The 20,424-nt window shown below is 36.1% G+C and overlaps 1 protein-coding gene across 3 annotated transcripts in view; it reads right to left on the bottom strand.

Annotated features, from left to right (window-relative positions):
• The window catches only part of LOC136975658 (hsp70-binding protein 1), a 39,507-nt gene extending 20,838 nt beyond the window's left edge, over positions 1-18,669 (bottom strand). The window contains exons 1-3 of one of the 3 annotated variants that reach the window (XM_067270761.1): positions 18,528-18,669; positions 3,585-3,780; positions 3,265-3,486 (exon numbers count right to left, since the gene is read on the bottom strand). In XM_067270761.1, coding sequence (XP_067126862.1) covers positions 3,265-3,486; positions 3,585-3,747 — 385 coding nt within the window. In that variant the 5' untranslated portion in view covers positions 3,748-3,780; positions 18,528-18,669. Of the gene's footprint in view, positions 1-3,264; positions 3,487-3,584; positions 3,781-18,153; positions 18,338-18,527 lie in introns of those variants that run through there. The other 2 variants (XM_067270762.1, XM_067270760.1) reach the window with 2 other exon arrangements.
• Between the last annotated feature and the right edge of the window lie 1,755 nt (positions 18,670-20,424).

Raw genomic sequence — 20,424 nt, 5'->3', positions numbered from 1 at the left:
AAATATTCATTAAATCTGATCACACTAGAGATATGACACATGACCCCTTCTATGTCTCTACTCTGTCGACCTTTAAGAACCAAAATTTAATAGCATTAATGCCCTTTATACACATGCTACTGTGCCAAATTTTGTTTCTTAAACTTTACTCATTCTGAGATATTGTTTACTAGTTCGGAACAGAATAAAGAAATTAAACAAATTAGACGCCAACATACGCACGTGGACAGGTGAATTTTTCCATTTATTTGACATTTTTTGGGTTCGAGAGATCTCCAAACATATAGATTTGTAAAAAACTCGGAGGGTCAAATGTGACACGATTCAAATACTTTCTGTTTTTTATATACATAACAAGTTGGGAAAGTAAAAAGGAGTCAGAGTCGGGAGGATTTTTGACAACTCCAACTCCGCAGCCCTGGTAACAACAAATGTAAAAAGCTCATGCCAACCACAAGTCTGCACCAGCATTTTACTGTAAATGTCAGGAAACTATTTATAATTTTTTTTGTTGTGTAGTAACGTATTAAACACAAAAAGTGATTAAATTACAGATTTTTACTGATCTATTTAGCTATTTTGAAGTGAACATTCTAATAAATTACGATTTCAAGTTTTAAAAGTTAGTAAACAAATTTTTAATTAGTTATTTTTTTTAATTCTAATTAACAAATTCATCTTTTTATAATTGCTGAATTATTAAAATTAAAAATTAAAGACTATTACACTATTAAACACTATAAAAGTAGTTTATCCTGTTATTAATCCACAACTGTAGAATTATATGGTTTCAGAACAGTGAAAAAAGCCATTTCACAACAGATTCTAGTACATTTTCTTATTAAAGATTACAGCATTACTTCTTGCTGCTTGCAGATGGCTACAGTTGGTCAGCTATATTCAGCAAACGAAATCAACAAGCCAGCTAAGGAGACAAATTTCCTGACTTTTTGACAATTTTCGACAAATTCCGACTTTTTCCGAACACTAATGAAAATCCTTGACTCTCCAGGCATGTAGGAACCCTGTATTAACCCATCTTGATTAAGATTAATCAGGTTTAAGATCAAGATTAATTAGTTAATCACGGCCTTCTGTTCCTAAACTTTCTGTATCTAGTATTGACTTTCATCTATCTAACTCCATTCTTGAGATTTAGGAAAGACAGACGGATGGATGAAAAACAGTGGAAATTTATAGGTCTACAATTTTTTCAAATTGCAGCCCAATTAATCAAAAGAACACATACACACACAAAGAAATGTAAGAATTTGTTATAACATACAGAATATATATTTACCAAAAATAACCTATAGAACTTTTACCGAAATTCAACAAAATAGAAACTCATTAATAGCATTAAAAATAATGTATCTGAAATTATTATGAAATTTTAAAATTAATTATTAAAGACAATATCAAAATATAAATATCTTATTAATGTAATTTTTCAAATTTACATAGCAAATCTTGTAATTCACATTTAAAATTATACAGGTATCCCTTGTTTAATACGAGATTTGATTAATTGCAGTAATCCCTTTATATATGCAGCCAAAATTAAAGTTTTAATTAATGCAGCTTTAGCAGCTGTTTTCACTTAACATAGATATGTTTTTCTGGCCAAATAAGGTGTTGAATTTGCTATTTTTGTACTGAGGGTGATTTCCAATATAGGTTATGTAGTTTAATTAAGATAGCTGTGAAATTTAACACATTACTGCTAATGTGATATTGTATTCTTTGTTTAAATGCTTACAAATATGTCACATTAACTTTGTATAGTTTTGCAGTTAATTTTTGAATTGTTAAAAATAGACAAATAACAACTCTTAAACTTAAAACAATCCTTGTATCACCAACATAATGAATGTGTTCTGCATGTATTAAGTGAAAAAACATACTGGATTGAGTGTATTTTTATCTGACAAAGGTAAGAAGCTCTGAAGTTTCATTTTAATTTTAAATTAATTACTTATTTTTATCATAGAAAAGTTTTTTACAGATACCAACTATTATTATTTTATGTCACACAACAATGGAGGCTCAATATGCCTCCGTTGTTGGCAACATAATGAAATCACTGTCAGATGAAACTTTCGTAAACAATCACATTTTCATGTTACAGAGCTGACATATCAAGCATGCTGTTAACATAACCACACATTGTATTATATGTATCATAGCTTTTTGAGACATTTTGAGTTATCCACTATTACAGTGCCTTTTACTTCTAGCATATGTTTTTATAACTAACATTCTTTTTTGTTTCAAATAAAATTCAATCATTACAAAAGTGTGTGTGGAACATGACATCATTTTGCTTGGTTTCTGAATTATATCATTTTGAAATGTAAACTTTAATTATGATATTAATATTATGAAATATTAACTATTATAAACTTTACTTTAAACTTTACATTTTTTAAAACTGGGATACAGTGGGGGAAAAAGGACAACTCCTAAAGGCATGAGATAGCTTAAATATACAGGATGTTTATCCTGTATATTTAAGCTATCTCATGCCTTTAGGAGTTGGTCCTTTTTCCCCACTGTATCCCAGTTTTAAAAAATGTAATAATAAGAAATAAATATATTTAATTAAGCAATAACACTTTTTTTCAAGAGTTGGGCTAGGTAGAAGTTAGCTGTAGTCTACCAAAGGTTATTTGGAAAATTCATTAGCCTATGGAGATTGCAACTTCACATGTAAGATATAGGATGATCTTTCAAGCTTTCCTTATTATAGAAGTTGCACTTATATGCCATAAAATACAAAAATGTATTCTATGGCATAAATATCAAATAAAACTATGATCATGTTTTATTATAAACTGCTGCTTAAGTAATTTATAACAACAAAATATTGTAATTTAATCTAAAGATATCGGTCTTGTGTGCAACAAATTTTCCAGAGATAGAGATATCGATATCATATAATTACATATTTTTATTAACCAAATGATATTGCTTAGTCAGGTCATTGCATTAACTTCTGGAGTAGAACTTGGAATGGCTAATTAATACATTAAATAGAACATATTTAGATTAACTGCAAGCAATAAAGACTTTATTGTTTATTAAATGAAATAATTACTTCAATTATATTATTACAGTAATCCAGCATTACTATTTAATTATAATAATTTGGATTGTCATCTACACGTATTTTTTTTATTAACTTTCTAATAATTTTGAATCACTTAACAAAATCTTCCTAAATTATTTATATAATTATCTAAAAATATAAAATTTTTCACTTACAAGATAATGCATAAAGGCACTTAATCCTAACAGTCTCATCTGTATCAGTTTCTAATCTTTCTAACAAGAGTTTCAAAAATCCCATTGACAAAGACATTTCTTGACAATATGGATTATTCTGAACAAGTTCACCTATGAATTCGGCCATAATCGATCTTACTTCGGAATCTGACACCGCCAAAAGTGGTTTCAATACATCAAATCCACCAATTTTATGGAAATCTACAAAAATAAAATAGTAGTTACAAAGAAGTAAATGTTGCAGAAAGTTGAACATAAGTATTATACAAAGCCAAAATACATTTACATAAAAAAATTACCCTGGGCATAATCTAATGATCCCGTATAATCAATTAGAGCTTTCACAGACATTTTGATAGTTGAGTAAGTTTCATCATTAGCAGTTCCATTATCTAAAATAGCAAGACATTTTTTTAATTCTTGAAGGCATTTTATCATTTCATCAATTACGGATGTAGTCATGCTGTTCAGTGCTCCTTGAAGCCACTGTTGAGTCTATTCAAAAATTTTAAACAAATAATATTTTATTGATATTACTGGAGTACATCATCAAGAACTCAATATGACACACAGTCTTCTTGAGTATCCATGTGTTACGGCTACATTTTGTTGCCTTCCAAGCTTTAGCAAGAAGGGCATTCACACATTGTACCAATACAATACACAAGGTAAAAGAACTCAAAACACCAGATAATGTACCAGTAATATATGGATACTCAAAAAGACTCATACAAAGATTACCATAAAAATACTTCTACAATATTAAGAGGACATAGCATTGTATGTCTGATACATTGATGACATTCTCATAGTATGGAACAAAGTACCTAATCTTGACTCTGTACATACCATCTTAATAACAAAGCAATAACACATTCCAACAGAGTTCAGCAAATTATTTTAGAGAATACAATAACTTTCCAAACAAATTTACATAAGTAATGTATCAATTCTTCTGTTTGTTTGAATATGGGAGCTATATTAATATTCAAATGCACAAAAAGCCTTTTGCAATAAACATTTCTTGAACATATATAATCTTAAAAAATGAAAAAATGGTAAGGGCACAAAATGTGAGATTCATAGAAAAGTTTTCCTAAGAATATTTCCAATCCTTTCTCACACGGGGGGCGTTGGGTATAACTTTATGGAACAAAGGGGGCAGTGGATCGAAAAAGTTTGATAATCACTGCTGTAGATGAAAACATTAGTAAATTTTTCTTTTCATAGTGCTGGTGTTGGTTTTGTGCATGGTGTATTTACACAAAACACATTTTGGAGATATATTTAAAATTATAAACATATTATAATTCAGTTGTTTCCATTATTAAAACAATAAGAACTATTTTGTAAAACTACAGATTTTTAATCAAAAATTTCCCAATCTTGCTAATTTCTGGTTTCTTTGCCAGCCAGATAGCCGAGACATTAAGACGTTGGTCTACCACTCAGAGAACACAAAATTGAATCCAGACAGGTTATAAAAATTGGAATTTTTTGAGGTGGTCTGTCCCTGATATATCTGTCCCCCCTCTCTCACCACCCATGACAGGTCTAGAAAAAAGGCCCACTTTATTCCCATGGGATAAAAAAAGTAAAAAAAACCTTCTGGTTTCCAATGAACGTGTCAACTGTCTTAACTATTCATTTGACATTGTCACAGTATACAAAGTACCAACTATAAAAGAAAGTAATTTTTGATTTGGAAGGAACAATGTTGCTAATCCAAAAAGATTGAGAAACACTGCTCTAGAACAGGGATGGGCAATCTTTTTCTATGTAATGGCCACATTTCAAAACTTTTGAACTGACGCAAGCAGCATACAAGAGAAAAAAATGCAGGTAAATCACAATTATTCATTCATATATAATTATAAATTAGCATAGGTATACTTAATTTAGCTTCTGGAACTGATGTAAGCATAATATATCGAAAATATTTGGTTAAAATATTAATCACTGCTAGTTTTAAATTAGTTTCGATGTGTCTGTTAGCCAGTTTCTTGTTTTAATTTTTACCAAGTTCATTGCAAAAAAGCTATTCACAAACATAAGTTGTAGAAAATAACGTTTAAATTTTTGCTGCATACTTCCTTAATTTGGGACCAATAGAGATATGGAAAGTCCTGGTAGAGGAGGAAAGAGACTGGTTAACAGAGTAATTAGTGTCACGAAACTAGTGTCACTGAAGGCCAGTTTGGATTTATGCCTGGGAGAAGTACTATGGATGCAATATTCATGGTGAGACAGGTGATGGAAAAGTACCGATCCATGAGGAGAAACCTGCATATGATGCTCATAGACTTGGAAAAAGCATATGACAGAGTCCCAAGAGAAGTCCTTTGGTGGTGCCTTAGGAAAAGAGGTGTGCAGCTTCGGTACATTGCAACAATGGAAGATATGTAGGCCTACTATAGGACCAAAATGCAGGTTAGAACTGCAGTTGGATTGACAGACATATTTGAAGTAAGAGTGGGCTTACATCAGGGTTTAGCTCTCAGTCCATACCTCTTTCTATTAGTTATGGATGCAATAACATCTGCTTTGCAAGAGGTCTTACCCTGGTGTGTGCTGTTTGCAGATGACATAGACCCTTTTGATGAGGTCAGGGAAGAACTACAGAGATGGCTAAACAAATGGCAACATCTGCTGGAAAATGAGGGCCTAAAAATCAGCCAAACCAAGATGGAGTACATGTGTTATAATTTTGACAGTCTCCCTGGTACTGTACGTTAAAACTAAATGGAATATCATTGCCAGAAAAGTACTGAATTCTGTTATCCTGGGATATCTGCTGCAGAACGATGGCAATGTTAATAGGGAAATTACTAGGAGGATCAATGCAGGGTAGTTAAAGTGGAAACAGGTAACAGGAATAACTTGTGACTAATGCATGCCACTTAAAATAAGAGGGTTAATATATAAAACTGTCATCTGACCCGTGCTTATGCACGAATGTGAGTGCTGGCCGATGACAGCTACCGAAGAGAAGTGATTGCATGTGGAAGAGATGCGAATGCTGAGATGGACGTGCGGGGTCACGAGGATGGATAGGATTAGAAATGACTACATCAGAGAAAGTTTAAAGGTAGCACCTATATCAAAAAAATAAAAATCTACGGACTGACATGGTTTGGACACATGGTGAGAAGGAATGAGGAACATGCAACAAAAAAGGTGCTAAATATGAAAGTACAGGGATATAGAGGTAGAGAAAGACCTAAGAAGACATAAATTGAATGTGTAAAAAAGGATATGCTGAACTGTGGAGTGGATGAAGAAACAATTAGGGATAGATCAACGTGGCGTGAATTGGCATTCTGGGCTGACCCCAAATAATCTGGGATATAAGCCAAGACGAAGACTTCCTTAATCTGGGAAATTGATATATTTATTCATATTTTATGCGAGGCAGGCCGCAAAAAATATTACTGCGGGCTGCATGCGGCCCAAGGGCCTCGGGTTGACCATCCCTGCTCTAGAGCAACGATTCTCAACCTTCTTAGCTCCGCGACCACCAAAATAGTAAATATAAATAAAATTAATATTTTGCGACCCCCCACCCAAAGGAATAATAACAGTAAGCCTTACTATTACTAATTGAATTTTGGCTGTAATTATAAATGTAAATTTTTAAAAATATTATATAATCACATTGCACTAATTTTATACATTAAGAAAATACCGACAGTATAAAAAATGTTAATACAACTACAGGCAGTCCTCTACTTACGAACATTCAAAGTTACGAACAAAGTCAACAGATGCGGGTTACTACATGAGCATGAGAGGTAGAGTGAGAGGCTCTTAGTTGAGTTTGGACTGTAGTCATATGTCAATCGTGTGTGGTGTCATTTGTTTACTATTAAAGTGCAGTTGGTTATTTTTTATGTACAGTCAAGTTTATTTTTGAAGTTTTACGTTAAAAACATTTATAGTAACATACGTATGTACATATGCATATGTACTGTACACAGTATTTCTGAACCCTTGGTTGTTTAGTTTGTTAGTTTTTTTGTATTTTACTTCCTAGTTACTGTATTACCTGTAAATAGTATCGTTTATTGAACATGAGAGGAAAACATAAAGGTAGCTAAAGTATAAAGTGCAGAGGAAAGAAGAGAAGAACAATCACTATGGAAAACAAAGTGGACATAATTAAGCGCTCTGAGAGAGGAGAGAAAATGGCTGATATTGCGTGGAAATATGGAATGAATCGTTCTACGATTGGGACAATTTTGAAAGACAAGACTCGTATTTCAGAGCATGTTAAAAGCTGTGCCCTAAGCAGTCTACAATTATTACTAAGAGAAGAGGAACATTTATGGAGGAAATGGAAAATCTGTTGACCATTTGAATGGAAAGGCAACAAAACGTAGAATACCTCCTAGTCTTAATCTCAATACAAGAAAAGGCAACATCTTTATATGATGACTTAATTAAGAAAGGTGAGAATTCAACTGATTCACCATTCACAGCGAGCCATGGTTGGTTTCAGAGATTTAAGAAGAGTAGTAATTTTCATAGCGTTAAGATAACAGGCGAAGCTGCCAGTGCCGATATCACCGCTGCTGTTGAATTCCCAAAGATTCTTGAAAATATAACAACAACTGAAGGATACCTGTCACAGCAAATTTTCAATGTTGATGAGACAGGTTTATTTTGGAAGAAAATGCCAGATCAATCATACATATCAAAGGAAGAGACATCTATGCCAGGATATAAGGCTGCAAAAGATTAGGCTTACATTAATGATTGGGGGAAACTGTTCAGGAAATTACAAAATTAAACCTCTTTTAGTTTATCATGCTAAAAATCCAAGAGCTCTAAAAAAATATTCCTAAAGATTTATTGCCTGTTGTCTGGAAATCAAACAGTAAGGCTTGAGTTACTTTGGCAGTTTTTGAAGAATGGTTTCTCAAAAATTTTATACCCGAGTTGAAAAAATATTGCAAGGAGATCAACATTCCTTTTAAGATATTACTCTTGCTTGATAATGCTCCAAATCACTCACATCACTTAAATGATTTGCACCCGAACGTCAAAGTTATTTACTTGCCGCCTAATCCAACGTCTTTGTTGCAGCCCATGGATCAAGGCGTTATCGCTTCTCTAAAAAAATATTATTTGTGTCGTACATTTAAGCAAGCTATTAAGGCATTAGATGAGAAGAACTGCACAACACTAAAAGAATTTTGGAAAAAAATATAATATTTATGAAGCTGTAAAAAATATAGGTTGTGTGTGGTCTGAAGTTAGACTTCAAACACAAAAGGTGTATGGAAGAAACTGTGTCCATTTTATTTTACAAATGAAAGCGGCAATAATAATTATGTAGAAGAAAATGAAGAGGTCATCAATAATATTTTAGATCTAGGTAACCAGTTGAATTTGGAAGTAGAAACAGAAGACATTCATCAACTACTTGAAAGTCATTCACAGGAGTTGACAAATGAAGAGTTGCTCGAACTAACAGACCAAAAAGAAGGACCGACTGATAATGGAATTGAAGAAGAGGATCCTAAGACATTTACTGTCAAACAACTGACAAAAGATTTCAGTTTAATAGAAAAGGCGCTCGCGTGTTTCCAAACACAAGACTCAAACAAAAACAATTTTTTAAAGTTTCAACGACTGTACATGATGCCCTTACGTGCTATAAAGTAATACTGGATGAAAAGAAAAGAGCTACTACTCAAACTTCTATTACACAGTTTTTTTATAAAAACACTAATGAGACTTAAATATACTGTTGTAGTATTACATATACATAAAAATACAGTAGTTATTGTTTACTACTGTTTTAAATTTAAAGTTGTTTATTTTATAAATTTATATACATACATACGTACATTTGTAGTTGTTTTAAACGAGTAATTTTTAATAAATGTACATGTACATGTGACTGATTTGAATTTATACTTCCCTTTAACAATCTTAATTCAACATTATTCAAGTAGCCTAAACATTATATAATTGTAAAAACAATGTTGTATTTGAGTTTTTGCGCCAAACATCATCTTTTCGAGTTACAAACTTTTCAACTTGCGAACGACCGCTACAAACGGATTGAGTTCGTAAGTAGAGGACTTACTGTATTCCTATTATTTTATGTCGCTGCGTTTATAGCAACGGGTATGAACATGCGTGTATGACGTGTACATAAATGAGCAATTTACAAGTTCCAACTTGATGTGTACATGCTCTTTGTAATTTGATCTCCTTCTATAATACTCACTGTGAGAGCACGTTTGAACATGCATATGGATGTGTTTGAACAAGTCATGCTGTCACTAGTATAAATTAGGTGCTGGAAATTGCACCACTTCAGTTAAGTTTCGAATGCGAAGTGTGCATCTGGTGCTTTTATTTTAGTGTGCAGTCAACCATGAAACTGAATTGTTTTTTTAATTTCTAATGTGAAATGGATAAATTTGTGAAAAAACGAAGTGACCCATCTACATCCAGTGAATAGGTTGGTAAAAAGACAAGTTTGTACAATGACAGTTATTTAAATTATGGTTTCACCTCATTGGATGAAAAAACACAGTGCGTTGTTGCTCTCAAGTTCTCTCCGATGAACGAATAAAGACATCAAAATTAGTTTGACACTTGGAAACTGAACATCCAGTTCATAAAAACAAACCTTTGGAATTTTTCGAAAGAAAATTACATACCTTGAGAAATCGACAAACTTCTATTTGTAAGTTAAGCCATACTGATAAAAGTGTACTTGAAGCATCTTACCTCGTAGCATTAAGAGTAGCCAAGATGTCCAAACCCCATACAATTGCCAAAAACCTCATATTGCCTGCTGCAATTGATATGGTGAGTGTTTTAATAGGTGTGGAAGAAGCAAAAAAATTGAAAACATTCTGCTTTATAACAACACAATATCAAGGCGAATCGATGACATGGCTGCTGATGTTTGCGATCAGATAATTCAGCAAGTAAGTTCCAGTGAATTTTTTAGTATTCAGTTTGATGAATCAACAGATGTAGCAAACATGTCTCAGTTCTTATGTTTTGTGAGATATGAATGCGATAGAGACATATCAATCAAAGAAAATACATTGTTTTGCAAAACAGTATCAGGTCATGGAAAAGTCTCTACTGTGGTCGCCAATGCTTATAGTCGTGAAGTAAGTGTGCTCTGCTTTCCGACTGCTGTAACTTTGGATTTAGTGATTTCTCCTATGGATATTATACACCGTTGGAAAGAACTAATTGTAAGGAAGCCGTGAGTGTTTTAATTTTGTTCTACGTCTCGCGGTTGGCGAGTTACAGCCGTCTGTAGTTACGTTCTTTCTCGGGCCCCATCGGCCCCCCCTTGTGTAATCGGACTTTTCTTCGACGGGCTTTGTTAGCCCATTACGCGCTCTGTATACTGTATAAATTTAGTTAATATTACTCTGTTAGTTATTAAGTTATCGCTACTTAGTTGTCATCTCTGTAACAAAGAACTGTTCTCCACGTGTTTTTCTGGTCTCAGCCGTTCGGCGTATCCGAGCCGTTTGGCGAGCTGTAGCCGGGTAGCGTGTTTTTGCGCTGTTCGGCGTTTTTACTTGTTTTCGTGTGTGCGCGTCTGTGCGGGCTACAAACTTGGTTTCTTGGACTCTATACTCTTCTGTCAATCGTTCTCATGGATACCTTGGCGGACGTGCCGGAAAGGAAGTTACTAGCTGTAATTTCCAGAGGACTTGACTGTATTATGCAAGCTCTCCCAGCAAATTCCTATGGCTCGGTTTCGGTTGCTAATAGGAAAAGTGTGAGACAGGCGGCGCTTGACATGCACGCAGCTGCGAATAACTTATTTGGAATAGTATTAGCACTCCGCTCAACTGAGCAGGAAGGGAAGGGTACCTACGCCGATGCAGTAAGGAAGGGAAGGATCAGCGGGAGTCGTACCACACATATTATAGCCGAAGCTATAGCTGATAATAAAACACAAGTGAAACCACAGGACCTCATTATTGAGACTACGACTACAGAGGATGGTGAAACCCTCTGTCCAGAGGAAATGCTCAATGAGATCCAAACTAAGATAGATCCTGCAAGCTTGAAAATAGGCACACGCAATATAACAGCGGTGCCGGGAAAAGGTGTAAAAATTAGACTTAAAACTGAGCAAGATGTTCAGAACTTACAGGAGGCAATTGGGAAATTGCCGGAATTAAACGAAAGAGTTAAAATGATACGACCAAAACGCCGGAAACCTCGAGTTATACTGCTTAACGTGCCTCAGGAGGAGGAGAAGGTGGAACTTGTCGAGAAAATCTACGATCAAAACAGCGAGATTAATAGGAAACTTACGAAGGAAGCTTTCCACAGAGAAACAAGAATCACTCATATGATACCTTCAAAAACTAAGCCTGACTGCCGACACGTGGTGATGTCAGTCTCTCCTGCAATCCGAAATCTGATAATAACCACGAAACGGATAAGTTATGAATGGGGTACTTTGATAGCTGACGATTATATTCCCATTATTAGATGCTTTCGGTGTACGGGCTTCGGCCATAAGGCGGCCTCCTGTGATCATAGGGAAAGGTGCAGCCACTGCACCAAAAGACACAAATATAAAGAGTGCACTAACACCAATGAAACCCCTAAATGCACTAACTGCACCAAAATAAATAAGGAACAACCCGATGGCCCAAAGTATCAAACAGACCACAATGCATTCTCTGCACAATGCCCAGTCTTAAAAAATTACAAGAGACTCTTGGTAAGGCAAACCATATACGAATAATAGTCTGTATGTCCTCATATTCCTGTGTAATAAAACCTTCATAATGGCAAACACAACGTTCAAAATTCTTCAACTCAACGCCCAGAAAAGCCAAGCTGCCTCGTCGCTTGTTATTAAGACAGCGAACGATCTGGACGTGGATGTAATCCTTATACAGGAACCGTATACTGTCAAAAATAACATTGTTAGATTTGGCTCGTGGCAAGTTCTGAATAAAACAACCCCAGATGAACGTTCCAAATGTGGTATAATAATAAGGAATCCCAATGTTAATGCTGCATTAATTCCTGAGCTAAGCTCTAATCGAGTCACAACCGTCACGATTGACCAAGGCCCCATAGACTTTATTCTCTGTATATATTTCTCGCCATTTGATAATGACGAGGACTGCATAGACGAGCTATCTAGTGTTATAAGGAAACTAGGAGACAAATCGTATCTCATTGCAGGTGACTGCAATGCCAAATCCCCCCTCTGGTACCACGAGACTGAGGACAAGAGGGGAAGGCTCATACAGGAACTCCTTAATGAGATTGACGGTATATCGCTGAACACCTCAGATTTACCAACCTTCCAAACGACAAGGGCGAGAGGCTGGACCGACGTTTGTTTGGCGCCCACGGAAGTGGGTAGTATCGTGAAAGATTGTACAACTTTATCGAAAGATTCGGCGAGTGATCACCGATATATTCTGACTACTCTACAACATCACCAGCAAATTAAGGATCATGTCACTAACTATTATAGCACTATAACTAACTGGGAATACTTCCGGGCCTCTTTCGCAGAAAAATGGAGGAACTTTCAATTTACAGAACTAAACACCCATGAAAGGATTGACAATTATGTGAACCATATGACACAATCTATTGTCGAAGCCCTCAAGATTTCTTCCAGACAGAAATTAAAGAAAAACCGTACGCACTGGTGGAACGATGATTTAGACCGTGAAAAGAGGAAAATCAAAAGATTAAGAAAGAAATGGTTAAAAGAACGAAACACAGAACGAAGAGAACAGCAAAGTAGGGATTATGCCAATGCTCTACGGACTTACAAAGCTAATATTAACAAAGCAAGAACGACGGCGTGGCGGGAATTTTGCGGAAGATCAACGGTGGACCCCTGGGGCGAGCCCTATAAGATCGCGTTCAAAAATAAAAGGAAGGCAACCCTGCCGAATGTTACTGACACCAATCCTCAAACCAATAACTATTCAATTAGCAGTAATCTACAGAAGCTTCTTGATTTCCATTTCCCCAACGACAGTCAAACAGATGACTCACCTACTCACCAACGAATACGTATAAATCTCGAGGACATTTACAGCGAAACCAACGATAAATGGTTTTCTTTTAAAGAGGTGCAACAAGCGATCCGCTCCCTGGCTAATAAAAAAGCCCCAGGGCATGACGGTATTACTGCGGAGGTGGTAAAAGAGGCGTTTGCTGAAATCCCAATAGCTTTCGTCATTCTTTACAATGGGTGCCTAAGGGTGGGCTACTTTCCCGATTCATGGAAAATAGCTAACGTAAAATTCATCCCGAAAACAGTTAACCCAGTGGAAAGAAAAGACTATAGGCCAATAAGCCTGCTCCCAGTTATGGGTAAAGTACTCGACGGGCTGATGATAGATAGAATCAATTGGCATGTTGAAAAAAATAATATACTAAATACCAACCAGCATGGGTTCAGACCAGGTAGATCCACAATTACTGCTATTGGAAACGTAACAACTTTCATAAAAACTGCATGGGATAAAGACCGTCACGCACTCCTCATTAGCATCGACTTCAAGAAGGCGTTCGACCACCTCTGGTGGCCGGTGCTTAAATATAGTTTAAGGGAAATGAAATGTCCGCAAAATATCTATCAGCTGCTGGATAATTACCTGACCAATAGGAAAGCTGGCTGCCTATCCAACAATATAAATATTATTAAAAATATAGAAAGAGGTTGCCCCCAAGGTTCACGCAGCGGGCCTGGGCTGTGGAACCTAATGTATAACAACCTACTCAACCTGCTTCCAACAACTGATCATGTTAAGATACAAGGATTCGCAGACGACACCATTGTCATGATACAACACCAGAACTGTAATGTCCTTCAAAGGATAGGCAATGAGGTCCTCAACGACATCAACCAATGGAGTATAGACAACAAACTCCCAATAAACCATCAAAAATGTGAGGCACTCGTGTGCACGAAAAAGTCTAATAGAAAACAATTACAGAGGCCCCTGTGTTTGTACATTAATAACCATAAAATCAAGATAACGTCGCATATGAAGTATCTTGGTGTAATACTGGACCCAACTCTGAGTTGGTCAACTCATATTGATGAACTGTGCAAAAAGGTAAGCCAGAAGGCAAACATGATTTACCACATTGCTAGGAACACATGGGGTCTAGGCCCGAAGCACTGTAGACTTATCTACAAAGGTGCAATTGAGCCGGCTTTGCTGTATGCGGCTCAAATCTGGGGACATCGGGTGGACATTGTCCATAATAAGCGAAAAATCCTGTCTGTCCAGCGTACCTTCGCTATTCGCATTTGCAGGGCGTACCGCACGGCCCCTACAGATGCTCTTCTGACAGTCGCTAATCTAATGCCTATTCACATCAAAATTAAAAATCTGGTCTGGACTTGGAATCTTACAACAACCGACCTGCAAAACTGTAGTGAGGACGATTTGAAGACTATAGCTGCAGAAAACAAATATCCTCCAGATGGAATCCAAACGCTAAAGCAAATCAAATCCTATGATATAGACAATTACTACAATGACCCGACTAAGAACTTCCACCCAGCTGAAAGGAACAATGTCTTGATCAAATTTGAGAGAGATACTACTAATCCAAGCACAAACTGGCATATTTACACTGATGGTGCCAGAAATGAGAAGGGAACTGGTGCGGCCCTGGTGGTCTACAACGGTGTCGATAATTCTGTGGTACACGAAGAGTACTATAAACTTAATTCCAAATGTACTAATAACCAGGCTGAATTATGGGCCATGTATAAGGCCCTTGTTTACTTTACAACTAACAATCAGAAACTCAAAGGGTCAGCTACCTTCTTCACGGATAGCCGCTACGTTCTCCGGATCATCAGCGGCAGCAGAAAGAGCACCGCCACAGGTGTAAAAGTTGTTCATCTGGCCAACAGTCTTAGCAAAAGAAAGGCCGTCTCGTTTTGCTGGGTGCCAGGTCATCAGGGAGTCGGCGGAAACGAGAGAGCGGACGAATTAGCCAAACGTGCTGCCGGCAGTAATCTTGAAACGGCTTTCAACTCACTTCCCTTCACCTACATCCACAATCTCACCTACGTCATGGCAACTAACCTGTGGCAGACCGAATGGTCTTCGTCCACCACGGGCAGACTCACGTACCTTTTCTTACCATCCATAGTCGAACGCCAAAAAATGAACTACCTTACTCCTTCATTCAATCTTACGCAACTGCTCACCGGCCATGGGAATTTCCCTAGTTACCTGAACAGAATAAAAAAGCGAAATGACGATGTGTGCAACTGCGATAGCGCTGCTATAGGCAACGCCCAGCATATTCTACTGGATTGCAAGACCTATGACATAGAACGCAGGCAACTGATCCTCTACTGTCTATCTAATGGACATGCTTGGCCACCTGACTGGAAGGTGTTCTGCTCCAATAAGGACTGCTTTAAACACCTAATGACTTTTGCGTCCAATTGTGACATCCTCAAGAATAGCCTTACAACGTAAGGCTCCAGAACCACGGGTTCTGCTTCTGTTATTATTTATTGTAAACTGCTTATTGTATTTCCATTCACTGCCTTTCATGTATATTTTCACCTTGTATATTGTACTCATCGTCGCCAAATTGGCATGCTGTATTATCTTCTATTTGTTTTTATTACTTAATAATTGCGGTGCAAGACGCCAATGTGTTCCCACTACACTATCTTCCCTTCACACTCTATCCCTATCAACTATCCTCCCACCTCTTCCCCTCACCCCAATCCTTACTTCGTAACCCCTCCTCTTCCATTCAAGGCAAAGTCTGCAGACAGCCTTCTTACTCTATCTTCCAGTCCAGTATCAGGTCATGCAACAGGACAATGTGTTTTTGATGTTTTTTATGAAGCTACGAGAAACTATACTAACATAGATTGGACAAAATGTATTGCAGTATGTAGGGATGGTGCAAAGAAGATAACAGGAAAGAACAGTGGATTAATGAAAATATTAAGAGATCGTCTTATACCAAGATCAGAATGCCACACTGCTTCCTTCACAGACACGCTCTTGTCACAAAAAACATGCTGGAAAACCTCAATCACATTCTTTGTGAAGCTATAAAGTTGGTTAATTTTATTAAAAGCCAACCATTACAGAACAGACTGTTTGCTAAACTATGCAATACAATGGGCGAAAATAAAAAAATCTCTTCTTTTCCATACAGAAGTTAGATGGTTATCGCGAGGTAAAGTGTTAACCTGGGTATTGGAATTAATAATATTTTTCCAGGATAAACAAACACCATTCTCATTGTTTTTACAGAATAATAAGTGTATTTTGTTGTTGGCTTACTTAGCTGATGTATTTTCACATTTAAACGACTTGAATGTGAATTTACAAGGATGTGATAAAAACATTTTATTAATAACAGACAAAGTTCATGCATTCATTAAGAAGCTTGATATCTGCATCATTCACCTTCAAAGCAAAAATTTGGATATGTTCCCACTCACTTCAGATTATATTGAGAAAAATTTGAATGAACAATACATTATTATTCACCACAGTTTGGATTGCACAAAAATGCATTTGCGTGAGCTAAAAACTCAGTTGACGAAGTATTTCCCGGAAGATAAAAATGATTTCTCGAAGAGATGGGTACTGAATCTGCGGGACTTTGAGTATATATCTGAACTGAGGGGACCAAGACGATTTCAACGATACCCTACTTTTGGACCGGAGACGAAAAATAAAAAAGTTATCATACTTTTTTCGGCGATCGCGCGATGATAGGGAGTCGCGTCGCTCTCCGCTAAGTCGGCCTCGCTATCGCAATCGGGAGTCCTGTCGCTTGTCGTTAAAATTGCCTTTAGTAGATGTTTTCCCCCTTTTTTTACTTTGTTCAAGAACTACCGTGAATCGATCACTAGTTTAGCACATGGCGGTGTGTGGTGGCGCCCATACGAGAGGTCAGTCGGGCCGCCATGTTTGCTGCCACAAGTAACCTTAACTGAAATGGCGATCACGCAATGATCGGAAGTCGCGTCGCTCTCTCCGCTCTCGTATCGCGTGTTTAACCCTACTGGAGATGACCATAGTCCAACATCTTGGTTTGCAGACTTTACCGCAAGATGGCAGTACTAGCAACTATGGTGCCGTCTTCACGAGAGCATTAAAAAAGTATGGTAAGTGAAAAAGTATGATAACTTTTTTATTTTTCGTCTCCGGTCCAAAAATAGGGTACCGTTGAACTCGTCTCGGTCCCGAGTTCCAATATATAATCAAAGTCCTGAAATTCCATAGATAGTAATCTATTTACACCCCAATTTGCTTTTGTGTTTTTCTAACGTAGATCCACGTATGGAGAAAATTTTAAATGAAAAACAAATGCAACCATCGCATTAATTTCTTTTCTTTACATGTGTACTTATTGTAAGTAAAATATTTATAAGTTTATAATAAATGATTTTTTCTCATAAAATGATTTCATTATTGTTTTGTGACCCCAGGTTGAGAAACGCTGCTCTAGAGTATCAATTTGAGTTTAAGATGTTTTTAATTATATCAGATATAATAAATAGATATATTAATAACCAGTTGAAAATGTTTTTAGTAATAAATTCCAATTCAAGTAATGCAGATGTAGATATCCTCAGCAAAATTTACTGTAAAATGTACTGCAGTAAATATTGCAAGTATATCTGTACTTATATTACAGACAATTTTCAACATTTGTGGAGATATTAAAGCTTAAAATTCACTCCGTAAAAGCTATTTATAGAGTAAATTTTCTGCAATGTTGCCATATCAATAAATTTCAATAATAACATAAGCGACTTTAATACGCAAATATTCAAATTTGTGTGTAAAAATAAGAGATGTTTGAAAATTCTCTTACTTCAGGGTTCATTCGATTTGTTTGATTATCGTCATTCGAGCCGCTGGCTTCCAAACACACTTTTAAAAGTTCCTGTAAGTTATTCGGATTTCTTCCACTCATCTTTAAATTAATAACTTACAATAATCTCCATAAACAACGCAGTTTACAAACGTGTTTGAATATTTGGGACCTCTATCGGAAATTTTTTTTTCCAGAAATTTCTACGCATTAAATAATTATTACTATTATATTTTATATCGATCGAATATTTAAAATTGTACTTAAGCTTATCTTAAAGCAATAATAGCGAATAGAAATAATTAATAATAAGAACAATAATTTAATATGTAAGATAATGTCGTTATATATTAATTTATATATAGTGAACCTACATTTTACGGGCGAGTATCACGCTACTGTTGCTCCTTTCGTTGGAATCGAATACTCGTACTCGAACCGTTCGTTAATGCTACGCAATACTATTTTAGCGCGTGTTTCGTTCGAAATGACGATGTCTATTTTGTAAAAATGTAATTCGGCCGGTAAAAAATATCTTCTTGTAAATTATTATTCTATAACGTCGCTAAGGGAAATCGAATTGCATTTTTACAAATGGTTGAAATTCGCGCTTTGAACTTTGATGTAGCGCCTCAAAATATGTAACGCATACTTGGAACGTGTAAGAATGTTTCATATTAAATCATTCTAATCGTCTGTCGTCTGTCATCTGTCGTCTGTGTATTAAAAATTTTTTGCATGCCTTTGCAAAGTATTCTATTAAAAGTGTCGACAATTTCAACTTAAATTATTTTGTTATTATACGGAAAACCCTAAATACTAACCCCGGTAATCGGCCGGATGGCCGAGCGGTCAAGGTGATAGTCTAGCGCTCCGGGGTCCCGGGATCAAATCCAGACGGGTTGAAAAATCCCCTGGAATTTTTTTGGAGGGTGGACCGTCAGATATATCGGACCCCATCCCCACCACCCGCCAACCCATTGTGGGCCTCGCTAAAAAAGGCCCTCTTAGTGTCCATAAGGAGGAAAGAGTAAAAAAAAAAAAGAAAACTATACTAAATTCCCAAAAGATTTCGGAATTGTATAAAACAGTGGTACCCAAACTACGTCTTCAGCCAAATCTAGTCCTCGACATAAGTTAATCCCGTCACTTATAAATAATAAAAATGGGTTGTATACATGGAATATAGAAAATATTCGTGGCCCGCCGACTTACGACTTATCCCCGCCAATCGCTTGTCTTGTTTACTTCTTACATCACTTACTATACAGTACTTCTTATTTACATCAGTAATAACAGGTTGCTTTCGTTGGCAAACTCAACTTACCAAATCGGTTGGCTCGGGTCTGTCAGCCAAGTATTAACTCGGATCTATTTTTCCATATACATAAGTCCATGATCTTCATTTTCTCTTTTTACATTCTGCGTGAATATAGACGATTAAGATAAGCAAACACTACGGTATCACGACGAATATAACAACACGTCATTATAATTTCCCGTCGACATACATTTTTTTACTAATTGAATATATTACCAGCGTTCATATTTGAACCCCCAAGAGGCGACTTAACAACGCATCAAAAATACCATAAACTGTATACAATTTTGTAATCACTCTGTGAATATATTCTGTGGCATTGCCTTTAAATTAATTAAACTCTCAATCCAATCCTATCCTATTTTGGTGTATTATACAACTACAGTCATGTAAAAAAACATTTTTGAGATACAACACTCTCCTCGCCAATAGTGTTGCATTGAAACGTGTTTTCCTTGTCGGGACAAATTTTAACACCTAGAAGATGCAGAATAAAGGATGAAAACTCTGAAAAACTTTTATTCTGAGACATTATTAAAAAGAAATAAAGTATTAAAAGTTTCATATATATATGTGTGAATAATATAGGCGGAAGTGACATACGTTTCAAGTACATTGAATGAAACGAACAAAATACACGTAGTTCACAGGTGATCTCAACACTGGTGTGTTGATCTGAACTAAATTGAACTAACTATAATATGAATTAGGATGCACAAGGTCACTGAACTAAATGAACTAGTTCATTGAGGTGTAATGAACAAAATTGACCGATCCCTAAAGTGAACTAAAAGGCACAAGACTAAATCAAAAGCGAAAAGCCATTGCCAATTTTAAGCAACCAATCATTTGCAAGCGAGAGAAAACGTCATCTCGGAAAAACAAAATAGCTGCTTCCGATATTTCATTGCTAACTACGCTTGTTTATTTATTGAGAAAAAAGATACCTC

This window comes from Centruroides vittatus, unplaced genomic scaffold, assembly GCF_030686945.1.
Source record: "Centruroides vittatus isolate TY-2023 unplaced genomic scaffold, ASM3068694v2 contig_377, whole genome shotgun sequence".
Taxonomy (NCBI): Eukaryota; Metazoa; Arthropoda; class Arachnida; order Scorpiones; family Buthidae; genus Centruroides; species Centruroides vittatus.
This window is presented reverse-complemented; position numbering and strand designations above follow the sequence as displayed.